Source organism: Erpetoichthys calabaricus, chromosome 1 (assembly GCF_900747795.2).
Source record: "Erpetoichthys calabaricus chromosome 1, fErpCal1.3, whole genome shotgun sequence".
Lineage (NCBI taxonomy): Eukaryota > Metazoa > Chordata > Cladistia > Polypteriformes > Polypteridae > Erpetoichthys > Erpetoichthys calabaricus.
This window is the reverse complement of record NC_041394.2, coordinates 338717227-338733058: the sequence shown is the minus strand read 5'-3', so window position 1 is coordinate 338733058 and position 15832 is coordinate 338717227. Positions and strand designations below refer to the sequence as shown.

The following is a 15832-nucleotide window of genomic DNA, read 5'->3' as shown; positions in this document are numbered from 1 at the left end:
TCATTGTCCACATCTGTTTTAATGAGCTTTCTTCCATTGCGATGGCAAATTATCTTTCACTCTGCTGCATTTTCAGTTCAAATGCTAGCAGCGTGCTGTTCAGTGACGCACTTGAGTGTCCATTTATGCTTGTTGTCATCTTGCCACTTATTGAGATCCCAGGCTGTCTGTCTGTGTATTTATAGACACAATTAACACATTGGGTATCTCGTTCTTGAATAACATGAAAGAACAAAGAGAACTGAAAGATAAAGTGACAACATGGACCTCAATAAAAGGTGTTTATGTGTGTGTCCTTGTATCTGTATGCCCATCTGGTTGCTATATAGATTTGTGATGTGTTATCTGTCAGAATGAAAATGCAATGCATTTTATCACTACATGAATTACAAAAGACATTCCAATAGATGGTGCACTGCACACATTAATGCTGAATATGCTGAGGTTTATGTTCAATACTTAGAGTTTATCCCATCTTAGGCAGGTAGCACACCTAGTTTAGATGATAAAGTGGTGAGAATGACCTGAGACTGAGGTGACACCAAATGGGGACTATAATGAGGTGAAAATGACAAATATGAAGAGTGGAATTGTGAGATGAAAGATAACAATGAAAGTGAGCGGAGTTGATAAGTTTAGTATGTGAAACCGACATTCCTAACTTTATTAAATGTGTCTTTCTGGTAACCCATTGACCTCACACAGGTGACAATCCTTTCTAATTCCGTCCTATCAAGAGTACTGTCAAATTCTTACTGATATGTCTGACCAACAGGCAATATGTCTGTCTTTCCTCATGTTTTCAATTCTATATTTTTTCTCCACAGCTTGTCGTCATGTCATCTCACGTCCAGATGTTGCTCAATTCTCTCCTCAGTCCTTTCATCTCCACACTCACAGCTGATTGACCTGCAGCTGAGTGACAACAGCATAGAGGACTCAGGAGTAGATGAGCTGTGTGAGGGGCTAAGGAGTGAAAACTGTAAATTAGAAAAATTGAGGTAAGTGACCAAGATGTGTGTGTGTTTTTTTGGTGAATTTTGTTTTATCACTTATGGACTGTTTAACCCCCTACAATTAAAAGCCTGTCCTTAATCAGAAGCAGTTAGATTGACAAATTCAAAAAGGCAGCATTGTGACTCTTTGCCCTTCCCTTCTCACTCTTATCCTTTCCTTGTCCTCTTTTCCAAGTCTGTTGTGTTCTTTCTTGCAGAACCATTTCATGCTGTCCATTTTTTATTTCATTCTGGTCCTTGTCATTCTCCTTTGTTTCATGTCCCTTCCTCACACTTCTCTACCTCTGGTTTCCTCAATACATTTTTCTTAAAAGTCATTATGATAGAATACGAAGGAGAACCTCAGTCATTGCGAGAATAGGAGCTGCCAAGAGTGATTATGGATAAGGACCAGTGGACATATAGAACTGGACTGAGGAAATAGATAGGAATGACCAGAATGGGACAGCAAAGACAAGAAGAGTACAAAATACAAAGGAAAGAACGCATTAAATAAAGGAGGAGCACAGGGAGAAACAATGTGAAATGGACAGAAAGAGAAAACTTGGGCAGAAGTAGTAAACTAACCAGCCAGCAATACAACGAAGGAGAAGGTCACAAGGAAGAGTGGATTAGAAATGAAGACAGTGTTTACAGTAAGGTGTGATACACAAAAGGTGACCACAGGTGAACAGAAGGCTCAATGGGAGTCTATCGTGACAGCCACGTCAACCGAACAGGTCAATTTCTTTCTAAAACAGACATAAAACAAAATGTCAGCTGCTCATCTTTAATAAAACACCAAACCAAATCAGTCGATAGATTAATGACCGAAAAGCCAAGGCACACATCACCTAAATTAAACGACACTGAGTGGAATTCTGCAAAGGTGACATTAGGGAGAGTGTTACTGAGATACTCCAGTGTGTGAAGCAGTACACACTTCTGTTTGTAATATGCACTTGTGTCTCTTCAAAGCCTGTTGGATGTTTAAAATAATGTAAATCATGATAAAAATAATATAAGCTATCAAGTTATATTTTTATGAACTTCCTTGACGACTCGTTGATGTGCATTTTGTTTAAACCAGGGTGTGCTACCCCAGCTTCCATATAAATGCCTTTTTATGTCCTTTTTGCTAATTTTTAATAATTTGTCTATTTTGATTGTGCATATTATTTGTATAATTATGCATTATTTTTGTCATTGTATTTGTTTTATTTCTATGTGTGAATGCCAGATTTGCAATGGCCCTTGTGTTTTGTGGGTGGTTTCCCAGGGATTGGGACCACCTGTCAATCTCTGTTAAGGGACAGCCCCCAGTCCTATGAAAGTTCATGGGAATTGAAGTCCCTCTGTAGTACATTGTGTGTGTTTGGTTTTAGTGAGTTCTTCTCTTGTTTATTGTTTCTTTGGATTTCAGGATTTTTTTATTTATTTTTTGGCTCTGTTTTATGATTTCAAATTATGATTGGTGTGTTAGGACCTGATTACTTTGTATTGCCTTTGCGGCAACTCCTTTATTGCTCTTTAGAGCATCCATCCATCCATCCATTTTCCAACCCGCTGAATCCGAACACAGGGTCACGGGGGTCTGCTGGAGCCAATCCCAGCCAACACAGGGCACAAGGCAGGAACCAATCCTGGGCAGGGTGCCAACCCACCGCAGGACATCTTTAGAGCATTTTCATTTTTTTTTTTTTTTTTAGTAAATGTTTTAGTCAAAGATTCTTTGAGGCACTTTTGATGATCTAACCGGACGTTTACTCTGACCCTCCACCTTGTCACTTTTATTTTTGTGATATTTGTCATTGTTTTGCTATCTCCCCTGTTTTTGGGCCTGTCCCAACTGAATCCAGCTGTTAGTATTTGGGGCCTAGCTGGACAAAGAGAGCTTCTGCTGGACACACCAGTAAAGATCCCGGTCTGCTTCTTAGCTGAATTTTGGAGGCCCTTTGTATTTCACTTTAGAGGAAACTCCACTCATAACAGTATGATTAAAGGTAAAAACTTCAGCCTCACAAATCCTTCTTTTGCTGGTTTCAATCTTACACATTTCAGTCAAGATCTTTCTAAATTACTGCAGACAATCAAATGGCCAACTAGAGATCCAAGAATTCTGACCATCACTATATAGCCTTTAATCGTCCCCTGTGCTCATTGGTGTCTCTTATTATTTCATGGTTCTCTTTGTTCCCTTCACTCAAACAACATAGTAGCCGGACCAAACAGACTACAGTGGGTGAACAGGATGACTCTGACTCAAATGGTTGGACTAGGACAGTTGTCCCCAGTTGTTTCTCACCATAACTCATACATTAGTGTGGTTGAATTTCTCAGTGCCTAGGAGAGAGCAAGAGGGCACACTAGCTCCCTTTTGTCTACTGTCTAATTTCTTCCCCAGTTTTGACCTAAAAGGCACTGTATGCCCTATACAAAGGACTATACAAGATGCTGCACCCTCAAAGAGTCCCTCACCATACATCGGAGTGGCTGTGGAATTGATGAGGTCATGCAACAATTCCATTCCAAATAATAAAACTCTGTGCAATGTAATCAACACATGCCTCTAGCTGTTCGGGCTGCAGTGTCAGGTCTTTCTTTCAGAACATGTCCCTTGCTGGTATCATGTGGCCCTTGGCTGTGCAACCACAACAAATTCAGCAAGCTTGTATCCTCACTGACCTGAAGAGGGGTTTTGATTGTGACATAGCGAAACCTAAGAACAAATGACATGTCAGCAAGTAGTGCATTCTGCTTGAGCTCATCACGCTGTGCTAGGCTTTATAAAGACACGCTTTCTATTTGTGGGATGGGCAGTGGAAAAACAGAAGGTTGTGTAAAATTTTTCTAAACCTTTACTGACAATTGTGGATTAGATAACTATCATTTAAATGTGTTTCTACTTTTCTTCTATTATTTTATCTTCATGTTTTTTATTTTACTTGTATGTGCTCAGTGCTACTGACACCAATTCCCAGTTTACTTAGTACATGTACCCAGTAATGTCATTCTGATTCTTTGCACTCCTGGTTAGGACTTCTTGAATTAGAATAAAGTTGGCTAAGCAGAGTGGACAGTCTGTCATAGAGTATCCACACACAGGGAAACAGTGCACAAGTCACCCAGCTGAATGTCTTTAAAGAATGGATAAGTAATAAGAGATCCATGAATTTGACCTTGGTAAGATAAGCTGGTGTAGGAGGTGATGTCAGGTTGAATCCTCAGGGCAGACAACCTAAACCAATAGCTGACCACAACAGCCACTCAAGGTTATCCCCACAGCTCTATTACATTGGCATCTGTGAACTTTCCTTGCCTTGTGGATAAAATAAAAAATCACTCAACTGTGAATGATACTGAACCTGTGACTCTGTGTCTTATAAGTAAGACTGTGTGCTGAATCCCCGCTCTAATAGAATGAGCCAAGTGCATAAATAAACTTGTCAATAATTTCACTTTAACAAATGTTACAAACTTCATTAAAGTAAGTTAACAAACAACTGACTTGTCAGTAGAGACGACATTATAGGAAAGGTGAAGTGAGAGAAATAAGACAAGATGGGAATGTCCATTAAGGAAAAGAGAACAAAAGGGGAAAAGAACTGAGAACTGGAAATAAATAGGGGATAAAAGGAGAGCAGTTATGAGCCCTCACCACTAGAGGGTCGAGTTGATCAAAGCAGAGGTCTTAAAGATACACAAGTTTTTCTGACATTGTCTCTTCAGACACTTGGATATCTTACAAGACATTCTAAACAAAAGGAGACATGAAGTTGAATCCATTTGATCCCTCAACTTCCTCCATTACGGAGTTAACAATAATAATAATAATATTAATGATGATAATTGCTGGGATAGACTTTAGCTGCTCTGGTTTAGCAGGTTAGAAATGGTCGGATAAAAATGACAACTGACATGGCTGAAAACTGACATTGTGACTTTGATACTCCTTCACATGCAGCCCTCTTTCATTCTTGTTCTCATATCATTGTCAAATGAGATTGTGTCATCAAAACTCGTGAAGTTAACATCGCTGATAGCCTTTGTATACACTCAGAATTTTAACCCATCTTCATTGATTCAATTTTCTTTTAGCATTTTGGCTGAATATTTATTGTTTTATTTATAACAGTAAATTCATCCTACCTTATTTCCAATCCTGCCACAAACCCCCAAGTTTTCCCTGCAAGCTGGAGGACCTGCATGCTGGGCTGGATGCAAGTTAATGTCATACCCAGGACAGAGCAATTGCAGGTTAAGGGCCTTGCTCAAGAGCTCAATGGAGTGGAATCACTTCTGGCACCCAACCTCTCTCTTATTTCCAATAAGTAGATGTTGATCTCAAATGAAGGAACAAAAAGAGTAAGTCAAACAGACAGCACGGACATTTAGACGATAAACTGATGAGACTGAAGTGGCAAGTCTCTAATGAGGTGACAAAAACAAATATGAAATGAGGCATGATGGGGAAAAAGGATGACGGTGCATATAGAATGAGGTGACAAGATCAGAGTGTGACATGACATTGACTGTCCTTACTTTATAAAAGTATTCTTTCTGGTAACTCATTATACTCACACAGGTGATGGTCATTGCTCATGTTGTCCCATAAACAGTCCATTAAAATTCTTATTGACATTACTGAACAGCAGGCAACAAACGAATATATTAAACACAAATAGAGTAAAATAGAGAAGTTCATTTAATGAAGTAAAAAACATAAACCTGCTCATCAAATGTCCTCCTCACTTTTGTTTTTGTGAGATCATTAGTTGAAACCCTGTGGAGAAAAAAAATAAAAGTTGAAGAGTTTTCTTCAGACCACGTGATGTTTATCCCTTCATGTTCTTCTTATCTTTATCTCCATACAATTCCAATGTTGTCTGATTACATTTCCTCTCTAACTGTGTCACACTATTGAGGAGACTGTGTTACCTCCAACCCATTTTGTTTTTCTATTTTACTTGCTTATCTTTGACTTTTCACTTCATTCTCAAGATGCTCAATTTTTTTGCTTTGGTCAGTGCTTCACTGAGGATGGTCATCAAAGTCTGCACAGTCAGTGAGGAGTTGGTTTTTGTCAAAACTGGCAGGACGTTTGTTTGTTTTTTTTGTGTTGTCTATGGCCTGTCTGTCTGTCTGTCCCTCCTTCCTCATGTTCTCACTTTTCTCTTCTTCTCTACAGCCTCTCTCAATGTGGTCTCACCTCCAAAATTTGCTCAGCTCTCTCCTCACTCCTCTCTTCTCCAGTCTCACATTTGATTGAACTGGACCTAAGCAAATGCAACATTACAGATTCAGGAGTAGCTCAGCTGTGTGAGGGTATGAAAAGCGAAAACTGCAAATTAAGGAAACTAAGGTGAGTGAACAACATATGTGTGTGTGTTTGAGAAATTTTATTTCTTATGACTTTATGAACTTGAATGTTCAACACCTATAATACGCTACATTTAATAAGGTTAGACTGCAGCATTCCATGTGTACAGATGGACAAATGGCTGTGAGGTGGACACAGACACTAGTTTCCCTTTAGTAATTAAATTTATAAAGACAGCATTGTGACCCCGAGCCATTTACCCACAGTGGTTGCTCTCATCCATCCATCCATCCATTTTCCAACCCGCTGAATCTGAACACAGGGTCACGGGGGTCTGCCGGAGCCAATGCCAGCCAACACAGGGCACAAGGCAGGAAACAATCCTGGGCAGGGTGCCAACCCACCGCAGGACACACACAAACACACCCACACACCAACCACACACTAGGGCCAATTTAGAATCGCCAATCCACCTAACCTGCATGTCTTTGGAATGTAGGAGGAAACCGGAGCGCCCGGAGGAAACCCACGCAGACATGGGGAGAACATGCAAACTCCACGCAGGGAGGACCCGGGAATCGAACCCAGGTCTCCAGATCTCCCAACTGCGAGGCAGCAGTGCTACCCACTGCGCCACCGTGCCGCCCGGTTGCTCTCATTGCCCTGTCAATTCTGTTGTTTTAGATTTTTTCCCATAATCCCATGCCTGGCCATTCTTTATTTCATCTTGTCCTTGTTCCTGTCTTTCATTGTCACCTCTCACACTTCATTGTGTCTGATCTCTAAAGTCACTAAAACAAAATATTGTGAATGAGCATAAAAAAGCTGACTGTAGTTAACGAGTAGTGGATAACTGGTGCTGGACTGAGGTGACACACAGGAACAAGAAGAGTAGGAAAGCAAAAACAAGGAGAAAAATGAGAAGGAAACGCATAGCAAGAGAAGAAAAGGAGACATGAAAGAAGAGAGCATGTCAAAGGAATTGCATGGAGGTGATAAATTGTAATCTTCTGCTTATTAATAAAACTTCATAGGCTTATAATGCTCTACAAATATACTGCTGGCAACTGAGATTGTCTCATTTTCAAAACTACAAGTGATCACATCATCCAAATGTGTGAAGTCCATGTCACTGATGGCCTTAAGTGTACACTTGTAATTTGGACTCGTTCCTATTGATTTGATAATTCTTTTTCTGGTATTATTTATTTAATTAATTGATTAATTCAGTCATACTTGCCCACTCACACTGTGGGATCCTAAGACATTCTCAGGCCATCTGGTGATGTAATCCAAAAAGCAAGCAGAGTCTCCTCCCAGCTGGTAGTGCCCTTATAACCTCCACATAGAAGTGTCTGGGAGCCATCCATTTCAGATGTCCAAACCACCTCAATTGGCTTCTCTCGATGCAGTGGATCAATGGCTGTACTCTGAGCCTCTCCTGGATGACTGTGCTTCACACCCTACACTCTTAAAAATAAACGTGCCAGGCTGATTCTTCAGAGTGATGCCATGAAGTGGTTCCCAAATTGTGTCCTGGGGACCCCCTGGGGCTACAGGTTTTTGTGCCATCCAACTTCCATTTTTCATTGGACTCCCTAGCCTAATAAGTGAATCATTTATTTCCCAGTTTCTTTGTTTTGGGGTCAATGTAGAAATTACAAAAGAAATCTTGTTATTGTTATTGAAATGTATTAAGCAATTATATGTGGAATATGTCGTTTTTTTATTATTAACCCTGATTTATTCCTGATTTTCATTCTGTTTTTCCTGTTGTTCAGATTATTTAATTATTCACTAAAGTAGTAAGTCTGACTGTGATGTAGTTACAGCTTTCATCATCCCAGGTGTCTGCTCTGCTTGTTGCTAATTTTCACTATTAGAGTTAAATGAAGGGAGCAAACTACCCAGGAAAAGAGGAAAACAATAGGAGAACATCAAAAGAGAGTTAAGCATTTAAAGCGGTGTTTCCCAAACTCGGTCTTGGGGACCCCCTGTGGCTGCAGGTTTTTGTTCCAACCAGCTTCTGTTTTTAATTGAACTCCTGGGCTAAGTAAGTGAACTGATATTTCCCAAGTTCTGTGTTTAGGGAACAATATAGAAATTAGAAAACTAAGTTTGCTAAAAAATAAAATGTTAAAATGTACCAAGCAGTTAAAAAGAAAAAAAAAACACATTAGATAGATAGATAGATAGATAGATAGATAGATACTTTATTAATCCCAATGGGAAATTCACATTCTCCAGCAGCAGCATACTGATACAATAAATAATATTAAATTAAAGAATGATAATAATGCAGGTGAAAAACAGACAATAACTTTGTATAATGTTAAATGTTAACATTTACACCCCGGGTGGAATTGAAGAGTCGCATAGTTTGGGGGAGGAACGATCTCCTCAATCTGTCAGTGGAGCAGGACAGTGACAGCAGTCTGTCGCTGAATCTGCTCCTCTGTCTGGAGATGACACTGTTCAGTGGATTCTCCATAATTGATAGGAGCCTGCTGAGCGCCCTTCGCTCTGCCACAGATGTTAAACTGTCCAGCTCCATGCCAACAATAGAGCCTGCCTTCCTCACCAGTTTGTCCAGGTGTGAGGCGTCTTTCCTCTTAATGCTGCCTCCCCAGCACACCACCGCGTAGAAGAGGGCACTTGCCACAACACAACCGTCTGATAGAATATCTGCAGCATCTTATTGCAGATGCTGAAGGACGCCAGCCTTCTAAGGAAGTATAACCGGCTCTGTCCTTTCTTGCACAGCGCATCAGTATTGGCAGTCCAGTCTAATTTATCATCCATTATTCCTATGTAACAGTATTTTCATCTTGATTTTCATTCTACTTTTCTAGGTGTTCTAATTGTTTAATTAATCCGTTATTAACTAATTAGTGGGTCTGACTCTAAACTAGTTGCAGCCTTTGATTATTCAGTGTTGTTTGCTTGAATGTCTGATCTGCTCGTTTTTAATTGTCATTATTAAGATACAACGAAGGGGGGAAAACTGCACAGAGAAAGGGCAAAGTATAATGAAATCAACAAAGGAGAGTTAAGCATTTAAATCTATAGCAAAAGCAGAAATATTTCTAAATGTCTTATAAATGTAAAAATCATGCTGCTGTGCTTTTCTGAATGTTGAATAAAAGAAAAAAAATGCCAGCTAATTAAATAAGCTCAGTGCTATCAGGTGTTGTCACTGATTAGGAATCTGGGGGTCCCCAGGACCGAGTTTGGGAAACACTGGTTTAAAGCTTAAGAAAAAATAGAAGTATTTCTAAATGTCTTATAAATAAAAAAAAACATCCTGCTGGAATCTTTTGAATGCAAAATAAGAGAAGAGAAAAAGACCAACTAATTAAATGAGATCAGTTGTTATCAGTTATTGTCACTTATTGTGAATCTGATTGGAACAAAAACCTGCAGCCACAGGCATTCCCATGACCAAGTTTGGGAACCACTGCAATAGGGGAAGCATTTTTGGTTCTCAAAAGACCCATAAAAAACTATTTTTTTTCGATCTGCTACAGGTTCCATCCATCCATCCATTATCCAACCCGCTGAACCCTAACACAGGGTCACGGGGGTCTGCTGGAGCCAACCCCAGCCAACACAGGGTGCAAGGCTTTAACAAACCCCGGGCAGGGCGCCAGCCCACCCAGTGCTACAGGTTCCATACATCAAATCATTATAAACAGATAGTAACATGTCTGAGAAATACTAATGGGTCATGATTTTATAATGATTTTTAAAAGGACTCTTTCTGCATACAATAACACAGGCTAAGTCCAGGTTTTCTTTATCTGTTAGTGTACTGCTAGGTAGCGTACCATACATTTAATATTTGGAAAAAAATAAAAATATTTAGTCGTTTATCAAATCATAAAGAACCAACTTCATATGCAAAGAACTGTTCCCAGAATTAAATAGTTTTTTGACAAGCAAATGTCCTATAAGTAACCACACAACTCCATAAAGAACCATCCAGTACCATTATGGAACCTTTTTTAAGACTGTATCTCTAAGGAGGAGTCCAACCACCCTGCAGAGAAATCTCATTTTGTCTGCTTGTACTCACAATCTAATTCTTTCAGTCATTGCCAAAGCTCATGACCATAGTCGAGGCTAAGGACTTAGATCAACTGGTAAATTCAGACCTGAATCTGCTCCTTCTTGACCATAGTGACCACATAACTGTGCTTGCCACCCCTATCCCTTCGTCAAACTCATCATCCCTTTTCCCCTCACCTGTAAACAAGACCCCAATGTACTCAAGTTGAGGTAGTAACTCTCCTCCCATTCGGTGAGGATAGTCTCCCTTTCTCATACCGAGGACTATAGCCTCAGATTTGGAGGCTCTGATCCTCATCTCTGTCACTTCACACTTGGTCACAAACCATCCCAGTATGTCTTGAAGTTCACAGTCCAATGGAGCTAACAGGGCCACGTCATCTGCAAAAAGCAGTGGTGCAATTTTAAGACTACAAACCCCAGCTTTACCTTGGTATCTTGTCTATGTAAATCACAAAGAGAATAGGAGACAAAGCACTGCTCTGCTCTTCTGGTATTATTTGTAACAGTAAATTTAGTCTACTTCCTTATTTCATTTTTTAATTATTTTGCTTCAATTCATTTCACTTTCCAGTCTGTCTTTCACTCTTAATGCTGAATCATTCATAATATGACTTTATTTATGTGGTTCATTCAAGCGAATAGATTTTGAGTCAGAAGTGGGGTTTTTACTGTCATCTTTGTCCTATTCTGATCCACTAGGCCATACTGCCTGATGTGATCTGTAGGCATTCAGGCAAGACTTGGTTTGACTTCTATTAATTCCTTTTTAGTGTATATATATCATTGAAAAACTTATAAAAGACCTGCCATCTTTAGTGCACCCAATTGGTATACAGTAATCCCTTGCTATATCGCGCTTCGCCTTTCGCAGTTTCACTCCATCGCGGATTTTATATGTAAGCATATTTAAATATATATCGCGGATTTTTTGCTGGTTCGCGGATTTCTGCGGACAATGGGTCTTTTAATTTCTGGTACATGCTTCCTCAGTTGGTTTGCCCAGTTGATTTCATACAAGGGACGCTATTGGCAGATGGCTGAGAAGCTACCCAACTTACTTTTCTCTCTCTCTCTCTCTCTTTTGCGCTGACTTTCTTTGATCCTGACATAGGGAGATTGAGCAGGGGGGCTGTTCGCAAACCTAGACGATACGGACGCTAGTCTAAAAATGCTGAAAGATTATCTTCACGTTGCTACCTTCTGTGCAGCTGCTTCGTGAAGCGACATGCTGCACGGTGCTTCGCATACTTAAAAGCTCGAAGGGCACGTATTGATTTTTGCTTGTTTGGTTTTCTCTCTCTCTTCTCTCTCTTCTCTCTCTTCTCTCTCTTCCTTCTCTCTCTCTCTCTCTCCCTGCTCCTGACAGAGGGGGTGTGAGCTGCCGCCTTCAACAGCTTTGTGCCGCGGTGCTTCGCATACTTAAAAGCCAAACAGCCCTATTGATTTGTTTGCTTTCTTCTATAATAATAATAATAATAATCTATCTGTCTGACATTATCTGCTCCTGATGCGCACTCCTTTGAAGAGGAAGATATGTTTGCATTCTTTTAATTGTGAGACGGAACTGTCATCTCTGTCTTGTCATGGAGCACAGTTTAAACTTTTGAAAAAGAGACAAATGTTTGTTTTCAGTGTTTGAATAACGTTCCTGTCTCTCTACAACCTCCTGTGTTTCTGCGCAAATCTGTGACCCAAGCATGACAATATAAAAATAACCATATAAACAGATGGTTTCTACTTTGCGGATTTTCTTATTTCGCGGGTGGCTCTGGAACGCAACCCCCGCGATGGAGGAGGGATTACTGTACACTGTTGTGTCCTGTCTGATTTATAGAAAAGCAGGTGTTGGAGACAAAGAAGGCAACCACAGGGAACTTAATTATGAAGAAATGAGATGTGGGGACAAAAAAAGGATGACACTCATTTGAAAGTTCCAGTGCAGTTCCAATGCCTCCCAGCAGATGGCATTATTTGTATTTAGAGGTATCACAATACACCATACAGTGTCCTCATCATCTGATTAGTCTGACAGCAGGAGAGTCCATCAACATAAACAGTCAAGGGCTGAGCAGGCGCTTTGGGTGGCATCCTGCAAATCTCCACACGTCCTGAATCCTGATTGATTGGCAAAAATGCAAGTCTGTTACTTTTGCTGTCATCTACTGTGACAAATCCGTCTGAACAATCGAGTAGTTGACAGTGTCAGTTTGGGTGACTTCCTCAATGAGATAACAGATAGAAGACAATCACAGGTATATAATAACTTTAAAGGCAACATTGGTCTTGAGTTTAAATTTGGTTTCAGTTCAAATGGTGGCAGTCTGCTGCTCAGTGACACACTTGAATGACCACAACTCTGCTTGTAGTCATCATGTTACTTACACAGACAGATAGACAGGCTAGGGTCTTTGTATTTATAGACACAGTTGACACAACAGGATTCTCATTGTGGAATGACATGAGTAGGAAAAAAAACTGAAAGACATAAAACATGGGCATATATGAGGCAATGTGGTGAGACCTGAGACTGAGATTATAAGGGATGGAATGATGAATATGAAATGACCACAATGCCCATAGATTGAAGTGAAAATTTCAATTTGTGACTTTGACTGACCTGACTTTATGACGCAGTCCTTTCTTGTCAGTCATTGTCCTTACACAGGTGGCAATCACTCCTCTTGTTCTCTCGACATTCCAGCTAAATTCTTACGGACATGTCTCACACACAATCAACATTTAGACTACGAAAAAGAGGAATGGATTAAAACAGGAAATACATTTATGGAGTAGAAAACACAAATCTGCTTAGCTGATGGCCTCCTCACTTATAATGTTATATGTCCATCAAGCAGTAACAAAAATAACTGAATAATTGAAAAAGTTAAAGAAAGAAAAACAGATACAGAGATCCTTGTGTGTCTAGTCTTCACACCACATGATATTTTCTTGTCTTCTTCTCCATACAGTTCTGGTGTTTGTTTTATTACATTTCTTCTTCATATGCATATCACTATAGAGGAATCTTTGGATGCTTCAATCTGTTTTGATTTTTTCTACTCTTTTTGTTTATGTTTGATTTTTATTATTTTCCTGTTGTGGTCAGTGCTTAACTATGGGTGGATGTCACAGTCAACACAGTCAATGAGGACTCTGCCTTTGTCAAAAGTGCTCTGTGGTTTGCCCTTATGTATGTTTGTCCCTTCTCATGCCCTCACTGGTCTCTCTCTATCTCCACAGCCTCTCTAACTGTAGTCTCACTTCCACATGTTGCTCAGCTCTCTCCTCGATATTCTCTTCTGAACACTCAAGGCTGACTTTTGCGTTTTTGGACAATAATAAGCTGGGAGTTTCAGGAGTGGGTCAGCTGTGTGACGGATTAAGGAACTCAAACTGTAAATTAGAGACACTATGGTGAGTAAACATGGTGAGGGTGTTTGGGTCATCATTTTACATCTGACAGCTTGATGGATGGACTGTCCACATGACACCACATGACCTGACTGAAGAAAGGAGAAGGACAGGCAGTAAATGGAGATGGACAGCGGTGACATACAGAAAGGGCATCCTAGATAATAAAAATTGACATAAGGTGAGGGAGAAAAGAAAAGCGGAGAAGGAAAGAGAGAAAAGAACAGGGGAAAGGGAGGACATTAGCTGTAGAGATGACAATCCAGCCATAGACAAAGAGACAAGGACACAGGAAGGAGTGGTGACAGAACCAGGAAAGCAAGCAGTATGCACAGGAATGGATTGAACAATGAGGGATTTAGAGTAATTTGGAGCAAACAACAAAGAGAAAAGCAAATGTCAGTTAACAGGAAGGTGAGAGGATAATGAGAAGAAACAATAAAGAGATGAACTGGAGAGAAAAGTGAAGAGATCATATTGGGAATACGTAGGAAAGAATATAATGGAGAAAAAACATTAGTGAAAAGAGAGGGGGACAGGAAGTGACAACAAGTGGACAAGGAGGTCATTTTCATGTCTTTCATTTTAAAGTATATGGCAAAACTAGGATTTTGAGGATTGTGACCCAGCTAGTCAATGAACTTAGTGACTGGCAGGCCAACATAAACATCATTTGATTTAAATGACCAGAGACACTGAGAGGAATGCTGGCAAGTTTACTTCAGGGGTGTTTCACGTAGATTTTCCAGTGTGTTAAGTTCCATGCTCTGGCGTTTGTAACTTGCATTTGTGTCCTTCACAGGCTATATGCTAATGGGATCGGTGAGAGTGAGAAGAAGGAAATGAGGTCACTACAGGAGGAGCTGAACAGAACTGGTCGGCAGGTGTATATCGTCACATGAGAAGACTGAATTTGATGATCAACTGACCCTCAGTGACGGCGCCCCTGCCCATGCACTCTAAATTAGTCTCTTTATTCTTCTCTTTATTCTTTTGTAATCTCATCAGCTCTCTTCCACATACTTAATACTCTCTATGTCTTCTTCACGGCCTTTGTGATTCTTCTTTACACTCACTTGTTTTGTTCTCAAAGCCACCTAAGGTCAGAAGTCCACTGAGAGTAGCATCAGGAGTAATAACAGGTTGATTGTCCAGTTTTAAGAAAATGGTTGGGAGAAGGGGGTATACTGGGCAGAACTGGTATTTCTGCAAACCCTGGATGAGTCGCAAGTCCATCATCTGACCAGCTGTAAGCGGAAACATCACAAAACTCCTGCTTATCTACAATAATTAGTGTTGTTTGAACCTGTCTGCTCCACTCCTGGTTCATTGTCCCTATTTGCATTTAATTCCTGACTTCTACGTCTGACTGAGCAGACACTGCCATGTGCTGATTTGGTCTTCTGTAACACTTTAAGACACATAAGGCTCTTTTGTTAATTTTCTTCTTTTTCATTCCCTTGTTTCCACTTCAATGTCCCCTCCACTATTGTCCTCTTTGGGGAGCAGCAACCTGAATAAATGAACGGTTTAAAAAGAAACAAGAGCAAAATACATAATGAGGACAACTCAGTCCTAGCTGTGTAGAAAATGTCAGGAACAGGAAAATCCATTCAGTGTGTGGTCCTGCTTTAAACCCAATGGGAACTGTCTCTGGTGTCCCAGCTACCCTGAACTGGACTAAGTGGGATGAAAACTTGGATGGATGCAGGAGTATAAAAACAAATGGGAATAGACACAGAAACTGTAAAATAAGTGGGTGTAGAATTAGGATCAGAGTCCAAGTAAAAAATACAAATTGGTGAGCACTGAAACTACTGATGTCCTTGAGGATGGAGTGTGAGATCCCTGTTGAGGGTGGGCTTCTTTGGAACAGTGGGGCAAGTAATTGAGTGTGGAAAGATGGACTGAGAGTGTGTGTACGTAGAAGAGCTACAAAAAGAAAGACAAAGACAGCAGAGAGTTTGAGGAAGAGAGTCTATATGGGAAGAGAAGGAATCAATGAATAGAGGAAAATAGAGAGTGGCCATCTTAA

General features: G+C 40.2%; 1 protein-coding gene across 1 annotated transcript in view; it reads left to right on the top strand.

Annotated features, from left to right (window-relative positions):
* Window positions 1–15342, top strand: part of LOC114667693 (NACHT, LRR and PYD domains-containing protein 3-like) — a 66350-nt gene extending 51008 nt beyond the window's left edge. Inside the window, exons 7-10 of the mRNA XM_051925090.1 lie at window positions 828–1001; window positions 6184–6357; window positions 13627–13800; window positions 14600–15342. Coding sequence (XP_051781050.1) covers window positions 828–1001; window positions 6184–6357; window positions 13627–13800; window positions 14600–14699 — 622 coding nt within the window. The 3' untranslated portion in view covers window positions 14700–15342. The remainder of the gene's footprint in view (window positions 1–827; window positions 1002–6183; window positions 6358–13626; window positions 13801–14599) is intronic.
* Window positions 15343–15832: the final 490 nt, after the last annotated feature.